General features: G+C 40.6%; 12 protein-coding genes across 12 annotated transcripts; all 12 read right to left on the reverse strand.

Annotated features, from left to right (window-relative positions):
* Positions 1–1,784: 1,784 nt before the first annotated feature.
* LSM04_001202 (Histone RNA hairpin-binding protein) lies at positions 1,785–3,761 on the reverse strand (the record flags this gene model as incomplete). The annotated part of the gene is made up of 1 exon (XM_067331619.1): positions 1,785–3,761. One exon carries the CDS (start codon positions 3,759–3,761, stop codon positions 1,785–1,787), a length of 1,977 nt encoding a protein of 658 aa, XP_067193015.1.
* Positions 3,762–5,168: 1,407 nt separating this feature from the next.
* LSM04_007766 (CCR4-Not complex component) lies at positions 5,169–7,157 on the reverse strand (the record flags this gene model as incomplete). Its single annotated transcript, XM_067331621.1, has 1 exon — positions 5,169–7,157. One exon carries the CDS (start codon positions 7,155–7,157, stop codon positions 5,169–5,171), a length of 1,989 nt encoding a protein of 662 aa, XP_067193166.1.
* An 809-nt stretch (positions 7,158–7,966) lies between these two features.
* LSM04_008686 (WD40 repeat) lies at positions 7,967–9,418 on the reverse strand (the record flags this gene model as incomplete). Its single annotated transcript, XM_067331622.1, has 1 exon — positions 7,967–9,418. The coding sequence occupies one exon, from the start codon at positions 9,416–9,418 to the stop codon at positions 7,967–7,969; it is 1,452 nt and encodes a 483-aa protein (XP_067193195.1).
* Positions 9,419–9,959: 541 nt separating this feature from the next.
* On the reverse strand, positions 9,960–11,399 carry LSM04_009018 (TPM domain; the record flags this gene model as incomplete). The annotated part of the gene is made up of 1 exon (XM_067331623.1): positions 9,960–11,399. One exon carries the CDS (start codon positions 11,397–11,399, stop codon positions 9,960–9,962), a length of 1,440 nt encoding a protein of 479 aa, XP_067193208.1.
* A 198-nt stretch (positions 11,400–11,597) lies between these two features.
* LSM04_001473 (uncharacterized protein) lies at positions 11,598–12,626 on the reverse strand (the record flags this gene model as incomplete). The annotated part of the gene is made up of 1 exon (XM_067331624.1): positions 11,598–12,626. One exon carries the CDS (start codon positions 12,624–12,626, stop codon positions 11,598–11,600), a length of 1,029 nt encoding a protein of 342 aa, XP_067193021.1.
* A 439-nt stretch (positions 12,627–13,065) lies between these two features.
* On the reverse strand, positions 13,066–14,381 carry LSM04_003513 (uncharacterized protein; the record flags this gene model as incomplete). Its single annotated transcript, XM_067331625.1, has 2 exons — positions 13,066–14,280; positions 14,376–14,381. The coding sequence occupies 2 exons, from the start codon at positions 14,379–14,381 to the stop codon at positions 13,066–13,068; spliced, it is 1,221 nt and encodes a 406-aa protein (XP_067193061.1).
* A 424-nt stretch (positions 14,382–14,805) lies between these two features.
* LSM04_003226 (Vacuolar protein sorting 55) lies at positions 14,806–15,195 on the reverse strand (the record flags this gene model as incomplete). The annotated part of the gene is made up of 1 exon (XM_067331626.1): positions 14,806–15,195. The coding sequence occupies one exon, from the start codon at positions 15,193–15,195 to the stop codon at positions 14,806–14,808; it is 390 nt and encodes a 129-aa protein (XP_067193057.1).
* An 814-nt stretch (positions 15,196–16,009) lies between these two features.
* On the reverse strand, positions 16,010–17,527 carry LSM04_005165 (Peptidase M32; the record flags this gene model as incomplete). Its single annotated transcript, XM_067331627.1, has 1 exon — positions 16,010–17,527. The coding sequence occupies one exon, from the start codon at positions 17,525–17,527 to the stop codon at positions 16,010–16,012; it is 1,518 nt and encodes a 505-aa protein (XP_067193108.1).
* Positions 17,528–17,869: 342 nt separating this feature from the next.
* LSM04_006337 (uncharacterized protein) lies at positions 17,870–18,322 on the reverse strand (the record flags this gene model as incomplete). Its single annotated transcript, XM_067331628.1, has 1 exon — positions 17,870–18,322. The coding sequence occupies one exon, from the start codon at positions 18,320–18,322 to the stop codon at positions 17,870–17,872; it is 453 nt and encodes a 150-aa protein (XP_067193143.1).
* A 519-nt stretch (positions 18,323–18,841) lies between these two features.
* Positions 18,842–19,816, reverse strand: LSM04_004752 (DNA/pantothenate metabolism flavoprotein; the record flags this gene model as incomplete). Its single annotated transcript, XM_067331629.1, has 1 exon — positions 18,842–19,816. One exon carries the CDS (start codon positions 19,814–19,816, stop codon positions 18,842–18,844), a length of 975 nt encoding a protein of 324 aa, XP_067193097.1.
* A 287-nt stretch (positions 19,817–20,103) lies between these two features.
* LSM04_002180 (Required for excision 1-B domain-containing protein) lies at positions 20,104–20,979 on the reverse strand (the record flags this gene model as incomplete). Its single annotated transcript, XM_067331630.1, has 1 exon — positions 20,104–20,979. One exon carries the CDS (start codon positions 20,977–20,979, stop codon positions 20,104–20,106), a length of 876 nt encoding a protein of 291 aa, XP_067193036.1.
* Positions 20,980–21,747: 768 nt separating this feature from the next.
* On the reverse strand, positions 21,748–23,235 carry LSM04_005408 (uncharacterized protein; the record flags this gene model as incomplete). Its single annotated transcript, XM_067331632.1, has 1 exon — positions 21,748–23,235. One exon carries the CDS (start codon positions 23,233–23,235, stop codon positions 21,748–21,750), a length of 1,488 nt encoding a protein of 495 aa, XP_067193121.1.
* Between the last annotated feature and the right edge of the window lie 1,951 nt (positions 23,236–25,186).

Consider the following 25,186-nt stretch of genomic DNA (forward strand, 5'->3'; position numbering starts at 1 on the left):
TCAATAGGGAGGGCATAACGTGAAGTACAGGAAAAAAAAAGAAAATAAAAGAAAACCGCAATTCAAAAAAAAAAAAAAAACAATGTAGGGATCCATTTCGTCGGAAATATCCTCTATAATCGACAATATCCCCCCAATAACAAATTCAACGGTGTAACATTTCCTCCCTCCAGCACATAATTCCCCATATAATGTTCCACGATTCTCATTTCCTGTGGCGAAACACCACAAATAATAAGAGTGGGATCATGTATAAACGTATGCATGAATCAATTGATAGCGAGTCAAAAGTCACTATATTTACATTCACTCAAAGGTACAAAAATACACAAAAGCACACTTGAAGGAATAAAATGGAAAATAACAAGACATAAATAACGCATATTAACAAGTATTATATATATTAATAATATGGAATAGCACAGAACAAAAGAAAAGTTTGATGGGTCCATCATGTAATTAAGCTAAGAAAAGTACAATCATTATTTATAATTATATAATTCTTCGTCAACATCTAGAAAAAAAACAACAACAAACAAGGAGTAAAACACACATATAGAATGAAAAGCGCGTGCAACTCGTTTTATTGGATGGGTAAATTAAGTTCATCTCAACAATACCCTTCAATTCAAGGTATTTTTCATGCGGTTCACCCATCTTGCTTTCCAATGTTCAGACGCATACAGCAATGTATAGATTTATATAAAAACAAATAAATGCCTGTTGTGACCCTGTGAATATATATATATATATGGTTCACGTGAAACACACATTCATTTATTTGTATCACCTAACTACAAATAAACATATATGTGTATCCCATAGCGTCTTACTTGTTTCCGTGTATTTAGCCCATTTTTTCTTTGGTCACCCTTTGTTTATATTTGGGATTTATGTGTAATAGTATCAAAAAACGCACACACATATACATAATATAAATACATATAAAGAAGAGCCAAATATATATTATTTGTCTCACTTCATTACCTCCATTTATGTGCTCTTTATTATTATTATTATTATTATTATTATTATTATTATTATTATTATTATTATTATTACATTATCAATAATCTTTGTATTCTTTTTTTTCGATAACTTTTTTTAGACCCTGAAGCCAGCCAGAGAGACAGACAGACATGCAAACAAACCCAAGCCGCCCAGTCATCTACTATACATATATAGTAAATATAGCCTCAGCTATTCTAGTTCACTTTAAGCTTCATTTGCTCTTTTACGTTGCGCATGGCTTCATTACTCTTCGTATTTTCTCTTCCCATAAGGAAACATTTTTGTTCCTTTTCTCCCTCACAATTCGTTTACTTTTCATTTTTCTCTTCATCTTCGGTGTTTCATCCACTCAAATCCTGTACATAGTAGTAGTAATGTAGAAATCAACATAATCATCTCTCTCTCTCTCTCTGACTGTAGTATACGGTTAAATTCCGCAGCCACAGCTGCTGGAAGTTCCCCATTCTCCATCTGCTGCGTATTTTCTCTTTTTTTCTGTTTACATTCAACATTTCAACTCTTAGTACAATATTCAAGTCGGTGTGCGTGTATTTGTGTTTGTATATATGTATAAGTGCGTTCATTTATAGGGGGAAAAATATTCAAAACAGTAGTAAAATGGAAACATGAATCAACATAAGAAAGAAAAAAAAAAAATACTCTCATACTTCTTTTTTTTTATTGGGTAAAAGAGACTGCTATCTACTTAGTTTCTGGTTTTTGTCGTTCTCCATGAAAATTAAATTTTTCCTCCTTAGATTCCTCCTCCATTATTAGTACTGCTGTCTCTGCGAGTTTCCCCATGTTTCTTGACATACGCACGTGGGGGATGATGAATTCATCATATTTCCACAACTACCACCACCCTGAAAATTTCCCCCCGTTGCCCCGTAATAATAGTGCTGTTGATAATGATTCGGTGTAGAGTGCGGTGTATGCCGGTGAACACCGGATGGGGAGTAGTGTCCACGCGAAGCATAGCAATTCTGGTTACTGTTACATCCATAGATTCCCCCTTCCCATGCGTTAAAATTAGCTCCTGATATATTTTGAGAGGAAGAACCACAACCACCGCCCATTGCGGCTGCGGCTGCGGCTGAAACAGATGATGTGGAGCCGCCCACTCCAGTGGCGTGATACCAGCCGGAACTGTTGCGAAGTCCACCGTACGGGTTGGGTGAACTTTGATTGGAGGAGTCCGCACAAAATGGGGAGGAAATAGGCCGTTGTGCCAATACCGACACTAACGGCGGTGGATGACTGCTGTTGGAATGTGTACTGCCGTGAAAGGGCGTGTGTGGGGTGTTCGTTATGGACCAACTACCCCCGCAACAGCCGCTGGATGGACGCATGTGTCCCATGTTATTAGTCGCATGCGGCGGTACACCGGGAGCCCCACAACAACAAGCACCAACGGCACCTCCGCCTCCAGCAGCAGCAGCCACAAAACCGGCATTGCCTTCCGTTGTGTATGCCATTTGTCGTTGATGTGAGGCGGATGAGATGAATATATCACGTCTTCCTCCACGAGGCATCACTGGGGTGCATGCGGAACCACTACCGAGATGTGTAGCTAGGGGCGTGAATGAAGATGGAAGTGCGCTTTGTTGACCATCCGGTGTACTTGGCGGTGGCTCAAGACCAAGACGACTTAATGTAGGAATGCCTATTCGTGTATATTGCGGGGCCACGTTGTTTGGATCATATTCGTCCCAAAGATGCAACTGCCGACGCCATACGTTCAGATAGCGATCAAAGGTACGTTTACTGCAATTGTACTCCGGGCGTGGAGTGACAGGGTGCATTGGGTTTCGAAACTCACGATCGCCACGAGAAGGGACAGCGCGTATGTAGTTACTGTACCCAGTTGTTTCCTTTCCGTATTGCACCTGCCGCTGCCGCTGTTGTAGACGTCGTGCCCGTTCAGCGGTGTCACCGGTGTTGAGTTCAGACAATGGGAGTTCAACACCGGTGTAGTGTAAATGTTTTTCTTCTGCCATAACAAGCAGAAATGAGGCGGGACATTGATATAAACCACCACCACCACCATGGCGTTCAGCAGCGTCAAGACTCACAACACGCCGATTCGTGTCAATGGTTGGCGTCATACGATTTGAACCAATACGAGTACCTCCCACAACACCACCAGCAGCAGCAGTAATAATAGCATTAGTAGTAGCAGAGACAACAGGAGGTTGTTGTGGAGGCGCCACAACAGAACCCATGTTCGCATTATTATTCATACCCCCACAAGGGGTAGTGGAGGAGGTCGGCATAGAAGCACCTAAAACACCTGTAGGGTGATTCCGCAAGTGCGATTCGGCTTTATCGGGGACTGTGATGGGTGAGCGTTGCGAAGTGCGACGTACAAAGAAGGTAGAAATACCACTTGTAGTACAACTAGGCGTCTGGGAAAGATTCGTCTTGTATGATGGTCGAACCGTGACGACATTCTCCGCCTCATTACTTGCATATCCCTCCAATTCCGAATCCGGACCAAACGCTGAAAGCGGCACTACTCCGTACGGATGGTGTGTGGTAGAAACTGGAGAACGTGATAAATGCACTGAAATGGAATTTCCTGTTGCCGCCGTAGCCGCTGCAGGGGCATTTCGAATGGGAGTTGGTGCCGCTGACGCATCATTCTTCATGGTGTTGCGTCCTAGCGAGCACTCCCTGGAGGATACACCGGCATGGCCGCTATTAGGGGCTACTCGTCTGTTGTTTTCATCATATGCAACTGGCATCATTTCCCTTTTTCTTTATTGTTTTTTTCCGTTTTCCCCCTTTTTTAAAGTTTCGTTCTTTTTTTCCTTTTTTCTTTTGTTTTTTTTAATACTTTTCGCTTAGTTTCTTCTTTGACTTGTCTTTCGTAACCTTTTTTCTTTTTTTTCTTTCTTCTTGCTTGATTGTTTGGCTTAATTCTCGTCTTCTATGTTTTGAATGGGTGAGACTCAATTATGTGAATCGTTTTTGCCTCCTCACTCAGCACTGGCAACAGCGAAAAACCAACAGAGATCTCAAAAACAAGAACAAGAGTGAAGCACAACAACCAAACAAAAAAAAAAATGGGAGTCTTTCCACTTCTACTTGCAGCTATATATATCTAACTGCTGACAAACTGATTATCTTCCTCCTCTTTGTTGGTCTTTACTTGTACAGGTATTTCTATATATAAATATATTTACGCACCTATTTTATGTGAATATTCAACGTTCTATAGTTTCCTTTGCGTCCTAGTAGGACCCTTCAATAGAATGGATTACTGTTTTTGTTCCCCTTATTTATCTTGTTTTTTCCTGCTTAGCTTACACACTTACAAGTTTCTTCCCTCTTCTCCTTTGAAGAGGGTGCTTGTACAAAGAAGAGAGAATTAGAAAAAAGAAAGAAGAAAAAAAAAATAGAAAATGTCATCTGAGAGTAGTGGACTCTCAACAAGAAAAATGAGAAAATAAAACAAAAAAGAAATATATACTTAATTTGTTACACAGAAAGGGAGCAGTAGTTCTTACTACTGCAGATACAGATACATACACATAAAAATGGAACGGGTGTGACAAAATAAAAATGATGAAACCATTCTGCGTGCGGCAGAACGCAATAAAGAAAAGAAAAAAGAAGAAAAACATCACCTTCAATTGGAATCATCATTTATTTGTAGCAAGAACAGCAGCACTAAATTGTTCCTTTTTTATTCTTACTTCACCTGTTCATTATGTATATATATAATATTACGTTTCTCTTTCTTTACGTTATGCACTCCATCTTTTCCTTCCGTTGAATCCTTTTATTATTCATAACAGTTGTCTATTGTGGCATTCATAGGAACGTAATAACACGAAAATAAAAGAAACAAACAAATACCAGTAACGACAACACATATTGAGCTTCTGCTATATATATATATATATATACAACAAAATGATAAATGGTATTAGTACGAACAAATTGCAAGAGCAACATCAATGTCCTGAAAGAAAAAGAAAAACGAGACGTTGTGCATAATATCCATGTAGAGTATGACGAGGAAAAAGTGAAATTAACAAAAAGATAACTACACACAAACAAAGACACAGCTATATCATAAATAAATAAATAAATAAATAAATAAATAAATAAATAAATATAATATATATATATATATATATATATATATCTCAACGCAACTCATCCTCTAAGTATTTATAGTTAAACGTGAAGTCTTCCTTCTCCTCCATACGCCATGTATCTTCGTAATTAAAGAAAAGGAATGAACCCCGTTCACCATCACTTTGCGTCTCCTTTAGTGTACCACTACGCTGGAACCAAGTGTTAAGTCCCTTATGGTAACGGAAGGACCGTGCCTTAATCTGTTTTGCTGCGTAATACTGTTGATATGTGTTCTGATGATAATAAAAGATGAAGAAGAGTGTCTCCAGCTCAAACTCACGGTAAATGTCTGGGGATGCCAACGCAGGAAGTACCTGTTGTGGGTAATAAGAGGGACACACCGTTGGGTTTGATGGCTCAAAAGGACGCTGTCGGTCAACATCTTGTGTGTGAGGCAAATTTGCTAAAGACATATCAACAAGCTGAAGCATTTTGGTCCTGTCGTAACTTGGAGCAGCAGGAGCAGGAGCAGGAGAAGAGGCATTGGCAGAGATTTCTTGTTTCTGCTCAGGAGCCCGTTGAGAGGCAGTGACTGTGGCTGTTGGTGGGGATTTTCCCACGGATGTGGTTACCCCTGGCGATACCGAAGCCGCGGCAACAGCAGTATTAGTATTAGTATTAGTATTAGTAGTATTAGCAGCAATAGTCGTATTAGATGCTGCCTTTACGGCCTGTGCTGTAATTGTTGATGCTGTGGCGGCAGTCGTTGCTGCAGTGGCTGACGGTTGTTGTTGTTGTTGTATACTTTGTTCGCTTACTTGTGTTTTCAACGTTGTAGACGGCGGTGAGACAAGACTTGCCGGACGCCCTTTTTCCCAATCTCCCATTCTTGGTAAAGTAGCGGTGGCTTTCGCCATATCTGCCAACGTTCCAGTACCAGTTATCTCCATCGCATCATCACCAAATGTATCGTCATTTGCCTTATCCATTTCATCATCCAACAACTCCGCGTTTTCATCCCACATATCCATGGTGGTATCTCTACTTGAAATTGGTTTCCCCATAGATGTAGAAGAAACAGAGATATTACCACCGCCAGGTGTTTGCGTTTTGGGACTTGCCTGTGTGGTGCTGGGTCGTTTTAAACCTTCTGTTTTACTGCCAGTTGTCGGCGGTGTGGCCCTCTTCAATGATGTATTAATAGCCGACGTAGAAGCTGCTGCTGTTGTTGTTGTAATGGGTATAAATGCCGGTGTTTTCTTATTTGCATCTTGTGTAGATCCGGAAAGAACAGCAGCGGCAGTATCTTCATCGATTCCACCCCCACCACCACTGCGATGTTTATCTGGATTGTGACTATCCTCAAGCTCAAATCCACTGTAAGTGTTTCCCTCATCCTCATCCTCGTCATCGTCGTCCTCATCGCTAGTTGTTTCATTTCGTACGAGTTTCTTCGCCGACTCTTCAATACGACAAACACTCTCAAGATCAGCACTTCCATTAGTTACCTCCTTGAGCACCAACTCAAGTTTGCCTAAGTGAAACTTTAACTTTCGCAGACGTGCGGCAGCAGCGGAGGGAGTACCCTTACTTCGTCCACCAACCTGCTGACCGCGGGAATCACGTTCCAAATCATACTCAATAATATCAATTTGTTTTCGCACCTCGTCCATTATAGATCTCAAGGAATTCTCTTTTTGGGTTTGAAGTGCTTCATTTGGAGAACTGGCAGCGAGTCCTTCCTTGCTGAATGCCTTTGTCTTTGTTTCACGTTCACACGTCTTGAAGAGTTCCATCCTTTCTTCTATACTCTTTACAGACGCGTCCAGCATTTTCGTATCCTTTACCTCCGGATTGGTGGTGAATAATTTAATATTCTCACGGAAGCGCTGGATCTTTTTGAGCTCCTTTTTGAGTTCACCCTCAAAACGCTCTTTCAACGTCTGTGTTCCGGCTTTAATATACTTATCATATAACTCATCAAAGTTCTCATTGCCACCCTGTGCGCTTCTTACCAGGCGATCAATCTCCTGTTGCGTTTTTTTACTGTTTGCCATTTCCCCCCCCCCCTCTTTTTAGATGTCGCTGTTGCTGTTGTTGTTGTTGCTTCTCTTATTTCTTTGTTTTCTTTCTCTTTAAAGATGTCTCGTTCCCTTTTTCTTTTTGGTTGTTGTTCTTCTTCACTTTTTCCTTACTTTCTTTTTCTTTCCCTTCTTACTATATTTCCTTTGATTTTTTTTTTGCTTTCTTTCTTCAGGCCTTCCTCTGCGCTCCTCTTTCTCTTTTTTTTTCTTTTTATTCCTTCTCAGTATAATGTATATACACGTACGTATTTGTGTTGGTCACAGTGCGAACCTTTGGATCAGTTAAGCAAATAACAATAAATAAAAAACAAAAGGATATTAAAGATACCCTTTTTATTGTTCTTGCTCTTCCTTCCCTTTTTCTTTTTCTTTTCCTTATGTTCTTTTCCCCTTTCCACTTAAGTACAGGCACATAGAAAGAGAGAGAAAAAAAGAGAAAATAGATAATGATCGAGTTACAGTTCCCTAGATTAGAAAAAAAACGAATTAAATATATATAAATATATTACAGGGAGATATTTTTTCTCGCAGTACAACAAGTACTATTAACTAGTATAGTATTACTGGCACTCCTCTTTCTCAAAGATCTCCTCCCATCCATTATATCGCTGTCACACCATCACATTCTCTGAATACACAAACACACACACATATGTATATATACAGACAAAAACAACAATACAGACACAACACGTGGGTATATATATATATATATATATATATATATATATATATATATATATATATATATATATAGATATATATATAAAGAGTACAAAAAATCAACTCCAATTTTTTATCGTTCCATCCCACGCGGAGGTGACAACGCGTGATGGTTCCACCGGATGCCATCTATGTGACGCCAGCATCTGAGTGTGGGCTGCAAAGGAACGCAATAACTCTGCTGTAGCCCACGACCAAATAAATAGTTTACCATGAATATCACCACTTGACAAATAGCGTCCATCTGGACTAAAGGCTAGTTGACAACGTGTACCTGAGATAGTATGACCACTGAATACACGATGTCGCAGTAATCGCACCTGACCACCACCACTATCAGCAAAAACGAGAGCCTGATTATTTAGTGATTGGGCTACCAGAAAATCCTCTGTTGGATGACGCACAACGTGTGTGATGGCATGCATTGAAACATCTGCTATTTGTTTAATTTGCACAGGAACTCGAAAATCCCATGTACGTAACGTCTTATCCTCTGCTGTTGTAAGCAGCTTCTTACCACCACTTAACAAGGTAAGGTTAAAAATAGTACCCATATGACCAGTATATTCGCGTTGGTATCGCTGTTGACTCACACGTACATCATACAACACCACCTTTCGATCTAACGCGGCAAGAATGAGAGCGGCAGGATCAAACGGGTGATGAAGGTGCTGCACACATGATAGTCCTTCTGTGTTTGTCAATACCCCACGGCAAACCCCATGTTCCACATCCCACATCGCCACAGTTCCATCTACAGAGCCTGTAGACATGGTTGCCGCATCTGGTGTAACTTCCAATGATTTCACCGGTTGGGTGTGAGCCACAAAGGTGGCAATGCACTTACGTGATGCCATCGCATCATGCAGTCGCACCTCACCCTTGAGATCGGCGGCAAAAAGAAGATGTCCCATTGGTGGAACCCACTGCAGTTGTTGAATACCCGCCGTGTGTTTGCCCCAACTGCCTTTTAATTGCCGCGGGGGACGACACTCCTGCTCCAGTGGCCGCATAGACGGTGGGGGTGTTAGGAAGGATCGGCCCAAGTAATCCGTACGCTCAAAGGAAGGGGCAAAGTGCATATATGGTGTAAAACTAGATGATAAATTACCTTTCGACTCTTCGCTCGTTGTTGTTGTTGTTTTTGTATCACGTTTCTCATTATCCCCCACAGTTTGATTAACACTTCGTGGACGCTTAAGTGACGCCTTTTTAACTTCCTCTTCATGCTTCTCCTGCTGTTGAAGAGAACGTTTTGTACTATCTTTCTCTTCTGTGAACTCTGCTGGAGGAGGCGGGTAGGCACGTAATACATCTTCTGGTGTGGCTGCTAGATAGAGTGGAAGATCATTACTTTTATTCGCTTCTTCTCTCCATCTTTCTCTTTCTTTTTCTTCTTTTTGTTGTTGTTGTTGGAGGGAATCCAAACAGTTTGGCCCTGCGTAGCCCTGCTGGCGAGCAACACGTTGCAAGACTCTTTCGTCAACGCGCGGAGCAAGGTCGTGGTACATGGACTCTCATTAGCAATTATACACAATAATAATTAAAAAAAAGATAAAAATAAGAGAGAAAGATAGAAGGAAAAAAGAAAAACCAATAAAGAAGAAATGATAGTAGCGAAACAAATACATATCAGGAACAGCATCGAAAAGGATTAAAAAAAAGAAAGAAAAAGAGAAAGAGAGGTAATATAAACCTTCTCTGTCCCCTTGGTAGTTTATATTTCTTTTCCTTTTTTGGTATCGTTTTCTTCCGCGTTACTCTCAGTGGATATATATCCTTTCATTTTTTATAGTTTTTCTTTTTTTTTTTGTGTGCATATGAATATGTATATGTGTGAGTGTGTGCACGTGATAGTTCCATCATGTTTGCATTCTCTCACTTGCAAAATGTAACATTACAACAAAGAATTCCCATCAAAAACTCCAGCGAGTTTGTAAACCCCTCACGATACCTACCCCATCCTCTCTCTTTCTTTTTCTTTCTTCCTTTATTTCTCTCTCTCTCTCCCTCTTTGCTTGCATTTTTTTTTTCCCTTCCTCTTTACTGTTACTACAACTTGAGATCTGTGTTCTTGTGCGTCTGTGACCGTTCAATAAGGAAGTCGTACCACTTCTCTTCCGGTTTCAGATCTATTGGACGCAGCAGTGGAAGTAACACTTCCCGCCCCACACGACAATTTTCACACTTGTACAACAACTGCTTCAACCCATCTTCATCCTTTGTGGGTAGCTTTAACACCTCCTTTTCCAGTGAACATGTATAGTAGTGACAGTCCATGCACTGCAGACAGCGTGTGCTCTGGTGTAGATCCCTTGAGGTGAGTACAACGCGGGTGCTGTTCTCGCAGTGTGGGCACTTCCACACTCTGTAGTGTGCGCAGCCATTCACCATTTCTAAATATTGTCCTCGCGGCATTACCGCCTGCAGTGTGGCATCATCCCGCACTCGGTGCATCCCCGCATGACAGTCCGGGCACACTGTGTCCATAAGCTGACTGACGAGAACAGCCGTGGCGGCGGCGAAGAAGAAAACACCGGCGACGAGATACGGCACTGCAGTGAAGCCGTAAAGCACCACACGACGGGCCCGCCGCACACGATGACGGCTCTGCGGTGAAAGAAATCGCGGAAACACCACCGGACCAACAGCCGAAGATAATCCCTTTAGTGGTATCATAAACACACCACGGCGGCTTTGCCAAAAGGGCCGCATCTCTTGCGCCTGACGGGCAATGGCGTACACCAACTGCACAGTTCCATAACTCGCCCGCCCGTCCCGCACGAGTGGCTGGAAAACCTCCCGCACGGCGGGCTCGAGAAAGTGTGGGCCAAAATACTCCGCGATGCCTTCACTCGCCACCAGCCGCACGTTTGCCTCGTGTTGGGCAATTAAGAGAAGAAGTCCATTTCCCTGCGGCTCCCCAATGCCCCAGTCAAACATGATGGAATTGGCAAAGGCCGCAGGGGTGGTGTAGCCAACAGTGGGGACAAGCACAACGTACATGTCCACTTCACAGAGAGACTGCATCTTATCAATGGCTTGTTCAATTTCCATACGATCCTCACTGCTTAAAAGGCCACAAAGATCACTGACACGTTTTTTGGCATACTTTGGTACCAACTCCCAAGGGCGATCGGTTTTACGATAGTGAATCGCATCAAAGGTTTGTATCTTCTCAAAGGAAGCAATAATTTCCTTATTATTACGCTGTCGACCAGCTTTTATATCCGCTGCTAAATCACGACTTTGTCCAAGTTTGGCAAGTGGTGAAAGAAGATCTACACCCACACCACGACGCGTCATTAGTAGTGAAGAAGAGAAGAAAGATGTCCCACTACGTTTCATGGTAGAAAAGAGATCATCACTTCTTCTTCTAGTACCACTACTAATAATAATACTACTTCCGCTGCTGCTATTCTGCAGATGGGAGTGAGCGCGGGAGACACACGCAGCTGGGGTAACGCGGATGCCTATACACACCCGTCGCATGCTGCGAAAATAAACTACACAGCCCTCATAAAAAAAAAAAAATAAAATAAAGAAAAAAGAAAATGAAACAAAGGTGTTAGACAAAAATGAGGGAACACTCTTTTACCAACAAATAAACAATACTACATCACATAGTGCAGACAATCAAGAAACAAATACAGAACACTTAGAAGATTTTGTGATCCTGCCTTCTTAATGCTAATTTATTCTGTGTTCATGCATCTCGCATTTATCACTACATGAAAGCAGCTCTTCAAGCATATTTTCTTCTTTTGTTTGTGGTGGGAGCCGCTCTATTGCCTGGAGTTCCAGTTCCAAACGGCAAAGCTCCATATTTGTATGTGCCACAACGCTGTGATACCTCTCCAATACTTGTGTTAGTCTTTTCTGCAAACCACGAGCACGCTCTTCATTGCGTCTGCATAACGCATGTAGTTTACTCATGTCTTGTTTATTTTCGTTATTATTATTATTATTATTATTATTATTATTATTGTTATTAGCCATTGCAGTAAAGACTTCTTCACACAAATTAGGAGTCTTATCGAAATGTGAATACAGAGTGTCATGAACCTGTAAGGCACGTTGAGAAATTTGACAAACTTCATCTCCGTGGAGGATTTTTTGCTGTTGAAGTCGTACCAACGAACGAGCAATATCTTCCTTATCCGAGTTGTTGCTACTTCTCCTCTTATTGTATGGGAACCTTCTCCCTAACATATCCATCCCTTCTTCCATATGGCAATAATTCAGTTTCCTCTTCCCTTCTTCGCTACCCATAACATCACCGTCCTTACTATCATCCTCCATATCGAGAAGAGGACCTTCCAAACACGGCCCTGATATATGGCGTAAATCAATAAGACACTCCGATTTAAGTTGCCACATTGCAGTATTGAGACGCTGGATTGTCTCCCATAATTCTTTGTGTTCACCTAAAGACTCCTGCAGATCTCGCACACGTTGACGAACTTGCAAAGAAGGCCATGAGAAAGTGGATTCTGTAGACGACGATGGCGCCGATGATGTTGTCGTCATTGGCACGCTATTTGTATTCACATATTTCTTCTCCGTTTTATCTGTTTCACTCTGTTGTTGTTCTTTTTGGTTTTGGTATTTCTGGTGGTAGTTACTAACTTCTGATAACACACGGGCAAGACGGTGTGAGAGCCGCTCAATTACATCCCGATAACATGCGGTGTTTGGCGTTAATATGGATTCATTCATGGAGTTCTGCTCCTGTGGCTTCTATCGATAAACACAACAGTCACAGACCTTTTCACAGAGTGTAGAGTTAGAGCAAATAAACAAATAAAAAAAAAATAAACGAAAATAGAAATAAAAAGGTTAATGATCCACCAAAACAATAATAACAACAATAAAGCAATGATAGTGAAAGAAAACATTTGGTTTAAAAAAATGGTTTTTATTTTTTGCAATCATTACTAATGAAGAGCAGTCAATAAATAATAACAATAGTATGGAATATCTCTTCTCTAGCGACTGTACACAGGATATGCGTCCCATCTTATCCCAGCTTCCTCGATAGCTGTGACACATAACTCTAACTGAATACCAAAACAATATATATATAAACTCGAAATACAATACAATACAATAGAAGCAAAAAATAAAAAATAAATAAAAAAAAAACATATACAAAATATCATCCAGTAAATGGTTTACCATGTATCTTCAAATCCCTCACGCGAAATCCCGGCATATCGGCACCCCCACCCGCAAACACACACCGCACACGATCCACGGGAAATAAACGGGCACTCACAAGTACAGCCATCGTCTGCACACCGGCGATATCGCGCAGTTCGCCGCCCCCAGCCGTCATAAAGTCTGTGCCATGGGCGTGTTTCACCCCCACTTCATACGAAGCGGGTCCCCCACCATTCCCTGGTGTGGAGACTGTAATATGGGATAAACTGATGGGCTTGGGAAAGTCAAAAATCACACTATTGTGATTTGCGGTACATAGCGTTGAGTTTCCTTCTGTGGGTTCACCTTTAGAAACTTTTGCCTTTTCCTTTTTCTCGGTGATTTCCATAACATCATTGGTACCTTTTCCATTCAATCTGTTACTTGTATTATTGCCCTTCTCTTTCGTGTTCTTTTTTTCTTTCTCCACAGAAGACATCACAAATAGCAATGAGCAATCCTCTTCATCCTCTTCTTCTTCCTCATATACATCATCCTCATTATCAAATTCCTCCAGAACAGTTTCAACTGGTGTACGTGACGATATCACCCTTCTTACTCTTGGCGTAGTATTAGATTGAATACCACTATGACTTCGTGGACGGCATGGGGTCTTTTTTACATTTTCTGTATTTAGTGTTGTATCGTTACTGCAACTAACATGATTACGAGAACGAGCAGCACGAGCCTCGGTATGTAGTCGTGGACTAATTGCACGCGTTGATGACATGGGTGATTTTAAAGCACTAACAGGACGTTCATTCTCCTTGTCATTGATACTATTCATTTTACTACTATAATTGTTATTATTGGTGGTATTATTACTGATGCTACTGTTGTTACTACTGCCATTATAGTGAGTAACAGTAGGTGTAGTTGCCCTACTGCGGGCACTAGAGCTGCGATTACGTAATTTACGCGCTGTATGTTGACTCCGCATCATTGCTGATCGTGTTGTGTGAAATGAACGTCCTAATGGATCATCTTGTCGTATTCCAGATATTCCAGTCGTTCCCAACGCTGTTGTTGTTGTCGATAAGGTTGTTGTTGTTGTTGTTGGGATAAAAAACACTTTTTCTCTACTTGGGAACTGCAGTCGTGGAAAAGCCACCACACGCCCCTGTGGAGTATCTGCCTTGGCGAGAGTGAAAGGACCCGTGTAGAGGGGAGACTTTTAGAGGGAACCAAGATTCACAAAGAAAGAAGGAGAGAGAGAGAGAGAGAGAAAGGACACATAGATAGACATCAAAACACATGCATTTATACATACATATGTATACTTAACTCCATATATATATATATATATATATAATGGCGTTAATAAGAGTCACAGAGAAAAAAAGAAACAAAAAAGGAAAAATAAATAAAAAAAGAAACTCAATGAGTCAAAGATGTCCTTCACATCGCAGCAACAAACACAGTTGTAAAAAAGGAGAGGAAAAAAAAAGAAAAAAGAGACGAACGAAAGAACAAAAAGAGGAAAGAAGAAAGAAACACACACACACACACAAATAGCACCACTATCACCATCACCACTACTACCATTATCTTTCCCATACGCAACCACAAACAAACAAACGGACCTCCCTCTTTCTCTCTCTCTCTCTCACTATTCATAGTTCACACCCCTCCTCTGTGTAAATAAATAAATAAATAAATAAATAAATATATATATATATATATATATATATTCCCCTTAAAGATCATACTCCCTACTCTCATCAGACGGCGAAGCAGACGCCAACACACACGCCGTGGACGCGAGAAACGCCTCCGAGGCGATGGAGAGCAGAAAGGCGGCAAACACAATACTGCCGGTGTGGTACAACACACAAGTGAGTGCCGGTCCAGCCACCGCGAGAGCGCCGCCGAGAAAAGGTCCCACGACGTCGAGAAGACTTTCATCGGTGAAACCGCCGTGCGGCCGGCCACACAGCACCAATGGCAATGGTGTGAGAAGTGAGAAGAGAAGCGGCAGCAGCGGCCGGGCATTGCGATCGACGACGACTGTACATGCGAGAATGGCAAATAGTATGGCCAGTACAAGGAGGGCAGCGGCTAATACTAACGCCCGTAGTGTACTCATTTTTTATCGTGGTTTTTCTTTTCTAACTCTCTTGTACTATATATATATATATATATATATATATATATATATATATATGTATGTGTTCCTCAGGTGGTTCTTTTTTTGCTTTTAATTATCTTGTTATTGGTATTTGCTTGTTTGTGTTTGTGTGAAGTGGAAGTGAGAGGAGAAACCGTAGATACGCCACCCCTCTGCTTTTGCGTATTGTGTATTAATCAAGGATATATATATAAATACTTATTTACTTATGAATATATGTAAGCCTATACGATGCTTTATCTGTGGCTGTATGTGTAGACAATCCGCACAGTACTAATCACCTGCTATACAGGAGTAATCAATAACATATAATAAATACACACACCGAAATATATATGCAAACAGCAAAAGAGAAGGAAAAATAAAAATAAGAAAAAATAATACGTGAGTCATACAGAGATGGTAAAAAAAGGGGAAAAAAAGTACACCTGCGATTATGCATATAGGCGCGGATAAATAATAACAATAAACGTCTATCAAAACACAGAAAGACAGAATTCTTTTTATCACAAGAAAGGCAGAGGAACAGAAAATACGAGCCAAAAAAGAAAAATTACAACACATAAGTGAACATTCGTAAATAAATTAATATAAGGGTTTCCTCATTAAGGGGGAAAAAAAAACTCATAAAGAAAAAAAAAAAAAAACGTCTTCTTACGATCGTATGCTTTCATGGTAAATACCAGCATACATAAAAAAAACCAAATAAAAAAATATTAACGACAGAAGGTTGTGAACTCAAAACAACAAGAAAAAAAAAAAATAGGGATTATCATCCAACTTTATCACGATAGCGACGTTCAAGGTGTTTGCGGTAGTGAATTGGATTAAGTGGTTCTCCTGTTGCCCTTGTGAGTAATTCCTCTGTTGTGTATGTACTTCCATGCTGCCAAATCTTTTCATACTGTTTCTTAAGTAAAGGTTCAAGATTACCACTGCGAATACAATCATCCACAAACTCGTTACCAAGTTCCTTACGCACTGTATGCATTAATTGGGCAGAGACCATGGCCCCCAATGCATATGTGGGGAAATACCCATAATAACCAATAGACCAATGAATATCCTGCATGCACCCATCCTTATCATTTCCAAGTGTTTCAAGACCTAAATAGGCCTTCATCTTTTCATGCCATACATTAGGAACATCCTCTACGGTCATTGTACCTTCAATTAAACCACGTTCAATTTCATATCGAAGGATAACGTGCATTGTATAACAGAGTTCATCTGCAAAAATACGAATTAAACCCGGTTTCACCCTCTGTGCATATCGCCGCATATTCTCCACTGTAAAAGCCGGTTGATCACCAAAAAACTCCTTCATTTTTGGTACCAAATGTTCCATAAACGCCGCTGATCGTCCAATCATGCGCTCTGCAAAGAGTGATTGTCCCTCATGTATACCAAGAGAACGAGCTTTAGACACCGGCTGTGTAGACATACATAGTGGACCGCAGTTCTGTTCATACTTGGCATGTCCTGTTTCGTGTACAAGTGCCATAAGACCTGGTTCGAACTGTGCTTCATCATACCGTGTCGTTACTCGCACATCTCCTCTTACATTTCCACAGAAAGGATGTGTACTGACATCCTGCCGACCCGCATCAAAGTCAAAATTCCACAATTCCATACAATAACGACTGAGTTCACGTTGGGCAGAAAGAGGAAATGGTCCTTGTGGTTCTATTGTCTTTACTGGGTCTTTTGCACTTTGTGCCTGCACTTCCGCAATGAGAGCGGGAAGCCATGATTTAACATCATTGAATATCGCATCCAGTCGCTCTAATGAGAAACCAGGTTCAAAGAGATGTAAAAGCGCTTCATATGGGTGTTTACCACTATCATGTGCAAGTGCCACACCAATCTCTTTGGCAACATTTACAAGTTCTGCAAATGTAGACATCCACATATTGTAATCATTTGCTTCACGACTTTTACGCCATACTGCCTGAGCCTTACTCGTTAATACCGCTTTTCGCTGCACAAGTGTGTCTGGAATGAGAGCTTCCCTCTCCCATTCCATCCGCATCTCACGTAGATTTGCACATTGCAAGGGCTCTAATTGTTGTTTTGCCTCTTCTTCTTGTGCCTCCTTTAATAAGACTCCCACTTTAGGATCGGTTATTACATTGTGAATGTGTAATTCCAGTTCAGCAAGTGCATCCCCACGTGCGGTTGCCCCTCCTGGAGGCATCATGACTTGTGTATCCCAAAACCCCAAGGCAGTCATATGTCGAAAGTGATACACCTTCGTAAACATCTCTTCAAGTTGCTTATAAGCACTCATTTTATGTTTTGAGTTAATATTTGTAGTGTTTGTGTGTGTATGTGTTTTTTTCTTTATTTTCCTTTTTTTTTTCTTTTTCGGTTCTCCTTTTTTGTATATTTTTGTTTAATTCAAGCTTGTAATGCTTCCTGTGAAAGAATGGGGAAAATAAAAGGTATGAAATGGGGGGAAAGAAAGAAAAACAAAAAGGAGAAAAGACAATACTCTCACTTTTTTCTTTTTCTTTCTCTCATGACAAAAGAAATTCGACTTTGTAAAGACTATCTCTTCTTATTCGTTATATATATATTTGTATGTGTATGTGAATGAGTTCATTTCTAATGTCTCATCTTCTTCTCTTCATCACGCTCCTGTAGCGAGCTTCATAACTTCATCCTTTACAGTTCGCACAAATGCCATTCGATCTGCGGCACTTTCTAATCGTTTCGCCGTCTTTGTTACGCTAATGCACATCAGAATAGGCCGCCGCTCCCCTTGCTGCTGTATAATCCCCGCAGTAGCACTCGCCAACACATTCGTTAGTGGATGATCTCGCATGCCTAACAGACACTCACACGGTGTGGCCGGCATCGTCTTATCCCCCGCCCAATTATTATTACTATTGGTATTCAGTGGCCCAGACTCCAGTGGATCAGATCGCAGTACAACGCCTGGTGTGCAAGTGTCATCCTCCGTGATGAGAATCCACACACAGTCAGAGAAACACTGTTGCGATAAATGTATTATAGAGCCGTTGTTATCGCCGTATGTGAGGGTTCGCTGGCGGAAGTGCACTAGTGGAGATTCACTTTTCATTTCCTTTAAAAAAAAAAAAGGAATGGGGTAATTAATGTATATTTCAATTATGGAATCGTTATATAGCTTTACACCAATAATGAAGGGGGACATAACAGGAAGGAAATAAAAGAAATAACGAAAACGTATAATGAGAGAATAACAAAGAAACAGTGGAGGAGAGACATATAAGACATCAAGGGGGGATTTCATGTACACACATTTCAAAACTTTAATAACTCATGTATAGAAGTATGTACAGAAAGAAAAAAATACGAGGGAACGAAGTGCTGAACAAGAAGCATTACAAAAAGAAAAAAAATTAATGACAACATCCAAGAAACTCCAGATTGCCATATGTGTGCATTTTGTTCTTTTCTGGCAAACGTGCTGCCAGAAACCACGTGGCAAATACGGAAAGTTGCATCAAGGAATCCAAACCCTTGTTATTGCTCGAGAAATAATTCTTCACTAATTAATATTCCAATACCATCATCACATACAAACACACATAAACAGAGAGACACAGAGAGAATCAAATCAGGAATCTTTCTTCTGCTTTTCTGCCATAGCATGCATATCACTTTCCATCTGTTTAAGAAAGACATCCACTAACAATGTCTCAATTGTAGAGTTTTGTGGTCGCTTGAGTGGCATTGGTGGTTGTTCCCGGTGTCGTCCTCCCCAGTAAAGCAACACCTGTTCTCTGTAGTTCTGCACCATATTTGCCACCACCGCATCACAGTCATATCGATTTAAATTCTGTACCGCTTTTGTCTTCATACTTGTCTCCTCCGTCTCTAATTTAAACGTAATCAAATAACGTGGAATATCTACAGCAGATCCATGCCACTCTTCACTAATCGTGGAGAGGATCTTTGGTACATTATCCAAGTGAAGTGTGAGACCATCCCCACCGCTTATCTTATTTTGTGCCATTCGCTCTAGTGGAATAAAGTAATCAGACACGGCTGCTGCCGCAATAAGCATCATGGGTAGAGATTGCAAACACTCCACCTGACGACTTAACGTCACAGTAACTAATTGTAATAAGTACATATATTCTACCACTGTGTGGTAGGGAATATACAGTATATAATCCTTATACTTCTCATATGCCTCCATAGCGGCGTTTAGTGTGAGCGAATGTGAAGGGGCGGCGAGTTCTGCGAATAACGCTTCTGTACTCATTCTATTAATATGACAGCGAAATGGCTGTTCGGAGTCTTTGTGGTATAGAAATACACAGGCCCATTGCCGTTGTACAAGTGACTCCACAAAGTTTGCCCCACGACCACCGGAACTGAAGTTTGTGAGATATCGCACGGCGTTAACTTCGAGGGGAGCGGCGGTTCCTCCACTTGTAATAAACGCCAATCCATGACACGGATTTTCATGTGTTTGGGCAACGCGTTGGGCAAAATTTATAACTTTTGGTCCCCATTGTTTTAATGAGGCGAGTGTGGCCTCCGTCATGTTGGCCGTGAGAAACTGTGAAATCTTATCCGATATCATTTCTATCTTTAAAGTGTAATTCAGATTAGAACTATAATAAGATTTACTCCAATGAAATATATATGAAAAGGGGAAAATTATTAGTTTTATTATTGTTTGTTCTTGTTATAGTCTACAATTCACACATCGATAACTCCTTTCAATGATGAGTTTCGTCTCTGACGAGTTACGTATACGTGAATATATATATATATATATATATATATTGAAAGAAAAAAAAGAAAATAAAGGCAGTTAAACAACCCACTAACCAACCACTCAATCAAACTATGAATAAACCGATAACTTTATCCTGTAGCTGTAGCGGCCGCTAATTCTTCTTGCAATTCTTCGGTCCATTCCTGTAGTTCTTGTTTCAACTTTCCTTTCATATGGTAAAGCGGCATTATTTCCTTGTTAAATGCCAGACATCTTTGTTGTACCTCACGCGGTATATACACCACCTCCTCCCCACTCCTAAGAACAAAAGGCACTCTCTCATCCTCAATATCACTATTATTATTATTATTATTATTATTATTAATTAAATCCTCTTCCGGCTTATGATCTCTCTTCTCATCTTCATCATCTGAAGAAAAGAACATGGCATCTCGACATGATACAAATGTAAGTGCTGACTGAGATGAAACGGGTATTAAATGTCTCGCAGCGCATTGCTCTGAGTCATGCAAACTTGCACAGACATGACAATTTTTTACTGCTTCAACATTTTCCTTTTCACTATTATTATTATTATTATTATTATTATTATTATTATTATTATTATTAGATTCTTCTTCTCCCTTTCCTGTTACCGCCACAGCAGTAGTACCTTTACGGTTTGCCTGTGGAATGGCTGCACAGTGTTGTACAAGTACCTGTTGCAGGCGTACAGACGTGTGATAGTGTTCCTGTTCTAATCTCTGCACCCGATCAATCCACATATCAAGAAACTTATACACTTCTCCATTCTCTTTCCTTGTGTCTTCCTGCAATTCTCGCAGAGATGTACTAACGTGTTGAAAGGCGGTTAATATACTATTACTGAGGGTGGCGGCGAGGTCTGTGGGACTTAATACCCCTGATAGTGCGGCGTGGAATTTGGCATCCCACAATTGATAGACTTCACAGCGTGTGTGTTGGAGTCGCAGGGCTTCTGAGAGACTTTTCACATCCTTTTGCATAGATCCCACTATAGTTTTTTCTGGTTATTTGTATTTTCCTTTTAAAACAATAATATATATATGTATATGTATATTTTAGGACCTCCTGTCTTTTTATTTTTATGATTAGTAGTAGTAGTAGTATTACAAAGAAGAGTGTTTAGAAATAATAATAATAATAATAATAATAATAATAATAATAATAATAATAATAATAATAATAATAATAATAATAATAATAATAATAATAAATGATTTTGATGAAATCAAAAACATTAAACCATACACAGGAATTGTACTTGACACAAAAAGAGTTTTCTCTTTACCATCACATTAAAGAAAATCAAAGAAAGAAGAAGAAGGGATTTGTCCTGAACGTAACGAGCTGAACGAATTCTTTTCTTCTCTTCAGTTCTTTTTCCTTGTTTGCTTGTTTTTGGTTCCAAGCGGAATTACATCGGACACCGCATTTTCAAATGTGAAGCGGCAATAAAAAGGAGAGAGAGAGAAGGACAAACACAAACAACAATCATAATCACAACAACAATCACAGCATCAAACGAAAAGGAAGAAAAGAAAAAACAAACAGAAAGCAAAACAAAAGGAAAAAGTGGAAAAAAAAAACAAAACGTGACTGAGAAATAACAGCAAACTCCTATAGGAGCCACATCACATACATTGCTCACCAAAGACACCACACAATATATATATATATATATATATATAGCGTGAGGAACGCATTTATACTTACACTAGAAGAATATTAATTACCCCATCCAAACATATTCTTCACAGTACACCATTACTCATCCACTCTAATTGTGCTTTAATATCATAACAAACAATGGGCACATATCCACGACCATTCCCTGCATGCGTATAGTAATATTCTCCAAGAGCAAATCCTAGTGCTACTCGTGCTTGATCCTCTACATCTTGATTTTGCTGTTGACGTGCTGTTTCAAAGTTCTGTCTAAAGTACTCCAGTGCCTTTTCCTCCTCTCCACTGCTTTTATACGCTTGACCGAGTTGCATCGTTGCATGACAAACACCCTCCAGATCTCCAACCTCTCTTGCCAGACTTAAGGCACGTTGTAGGGACTCCATCGCCTCTGTTCCCATATGCATACGCTCCTGCAAACTCGCCACGAGTAGCGCGGCTGTTTTCTCCTCCTCCATCAATTTCTCCCGTCGTGAGACTTCGTAAAACGCCTGCTGATACCGCAGTGCCCCCTGCAAATCTCCCAACTGCTCACACAACACCCCGAGAGCATGACAGCAGGCGGCCTCATTCTCTCCACTTCCCACACGACGTGCAATATTAAGAGCCTGCTCGAGAAATCGCCGTGCCTCATCTGGGTTTGTCTTCATCATCTCCTCCGCTAATGCCTGGCAGGTTCGCATCATGTGAAAATTGGCTTCACGCGCGGTCTTTTCATCCTCAACGGCGATGGCGAGTTTATACATCACTTCATACAGGGCGAGGGCCTTACGGTATTGTTTGCGACGCTCAAAGAATCCCGCATACGTCTCCCGCACCTCCTGCTCCAGTGGTCGCTCGAGAGACTCCATGGCATATCGCAGGGCTGTCTCATAGTGCCATGCCGCCTCTTCGTGATCACGTTCACTCTCAAAGTAATCCGCGAGGGCGTAGCAACACATAACGGCATCGCGGAATTCACTCTGGCGTCGCAGTATTTCCACCGCAGCGAGTTGCTCCCGCACCCACCGCAGCCGATCATCTGGAATGGTAAAGTGTGTTTGGGCGAGCGGATCCACACACACCGGCGGGCGGTGGGAAAGCTGGAAGAGATGAATAAAGGTGGTAACACATCCATCCGCCAGGGCATCCACGCAGAGATGAAAGCGCAGGGAATCCTTCTCACGCTGCGCCAACACAACTCCAGTTCCGCCGGTTGCAATTTTTCCTCCTGTTGTTGTGGCCGCTGTTGTAAAGTCGCCCGTCACGGAAGATGCACTTCTATCGGGTGCACCGTGGCGGGTGGTGCCGAAGCCAAAGGCCGAGACGGTCAATGCGTCACGTTGCGATTGTGAGATGAGAGAAGGACGATGTCGTGTGTGACGAGAGCCAACAGCATCTAGACTGCGACGTACAGGCGGTTTTACAGGAGCCAATATAAGTTGTTGTTGTTGTTGTTGTTGTTGTTGTTTTTCTTTCCGTTGTTTTTGTTTTTCTCCCTTTGTTGGTGGGGCAACGGGGTATGTGTCGTTTTTCTCTACAGAGGGGGCCACAATCTCCACCTCACGCTTCCGCATTGCAAGGAAGAGAGAGATGCAATAGGGAGAATGAAATAATAATAATAATGGAAATAGAAAAGAGGAAAGTAAATGGATAAGGTATAGATTCTACACGTCTGCGTTCCCTTTAATTTATCTCTCTATTTCTATCTCTACCTTTCTCTATGTAGACGTATGCACGTTATAAGTTCCTTTCTATATGTCCCTGTGTCTTGTGCTACGTGAAATTCCTTCCCAGTCGATGTGGAGAACCCAAAATACAAAGAAGAGAAAACCAGCATGCAATGCAATCAAAGTAAAAGTAAAACAAGCCAACAAGAGGATAGAAAGATCGGTTTAACATAAAACAAACAAACAAACAAAGAAAACAAACAATAAAAGAAAAAAAGAGTGTACCACCTAATTGCGATGTAGGGGACACTCATTCATTCATTTTCTTCAGTTAAACCGTTTCAGGGGTCACACAAACACAGCAGTACTTGTTCATTTAAGTTTGTTCTCTCTTTTCTTTTCAGTCGTTTTTGCTTCTTTCCAATAAGAGAGCAAAACAAACAAAATGAAATTACACCCTTTCAACGTTACAAAATAGTATTCTTAGGGAATACAAGAAGGAAAAAAATAATAAACCGCAGTATCGAATATCATAAATAGGCATCACCCTAATTCCCTCAAAAAGGGAGAAAAGAGATTAGAATGCTGCCAACATTATCCTGCATTTCTTTTTGTGTCTCTTTATATTGAGACATTCTTCTCTTGCTTGGTGTCTTTTTTTTTTGCCATCCAATCCCAGTTTATTAATTCTTTTTTCGTTTGCTTCATTGGAGCAGATGATAAAAAACAACAAATTAAATAAAACAAACAAACAAAAAAAAGTAGGTGATCAGACATTTTTTTATTTTTCATGCTTTTCTGTTTCGTTTTCCTCTTTTTTTCATTTCTTTCCCTTGTAGATCCTTTTTTTTCTCCCCATATGTATGCGTATTCGGCTTCTTACTCTTCCCTCTTCTGCTTATTCTCGCAAAGAGGGGGGAAAAAACAAACAAAGAAAACAAAAACAAAAACAAAACAAAATATCACATACATTCAATTGGTATATATTTCCTCATTTTTTCTCTTTATCATTATCATTTCTCTCGACCTTCAGTTGTTCTCTCTCCCTTCTCGTTCACTTTGGGCGAATCCTGCCGCCGTTTCATTTTTGCCGTAGTAAGCCCCGAGTAAACAGAGAAAGTTAATGTGATGGAAAATAAGAAAGTACAAAACAAGCATAAACAAACACACAGAAACAATGAAAAAAAACCAGAAAAGAGAAAATAAATAAATAACAATCAATAAATATAATAGGGGGTTAGCAAGCCTCTTTCTTCTCCATCCTCGCACATTCACAAAAAGAGGAATAGAAAAGGAGAAAATGCATTGAGAACGCTATACCACGCAATCACCCCCCCTCTCTCTCTCTCTCTCTCCCTCCCTACCCTTATTTTTGTTTGTATGGGTATCTATTGGTATGGACGTAACAATAGAACGAGCAAACAAATCAGTGAATACAGGTGTAAAAACAGTAATAATGAGTAAAATAGCAAAAACAATAAAAAAAAAGAAAGGAAAATAATACTGATGTTAATCATCATGACGGTATCCATGCAACAAAAAGGAAATAAACCAAATTGTCTCACGTCGTATGATGAATTTACCATTCATAACGGTATGGATGAAAAGGTCACCCAGAGGGAGAGAGAGAGAGAGAGAAGGAAAACAAAAATATGACAAAACCAAAAATAAAGAAACGGAATTTAGGAGAGAAAATCAAGTTGAAACCGACTCTCTCGGGATTTGACTATTGCGTTTTGTTATTTTTATTTTGTCGCTGTCATATCACAACACAGTATTGTGATTACATGGTATAAAGAAAGGGAAAAGAAACAAAATGTGGTAGTAGTAATACACAGGAAGAGTCCTAAAGATGGGA

The sequence above is a fragment of the Trypanosoma melophagium genome (genome assembly GCF_022059095.1).
Source record: "Trypanosoma melophagium isolate St. Kilda chromosome Unknown ctg18segment0, whole genome shotgun sequence".
NCBI lineage: Eukaryota > Euglenozoa > Kinetoplastea > Trypanosomatida > Trypanosomatidae > Trypanosoma > Trypanosoma melophagium.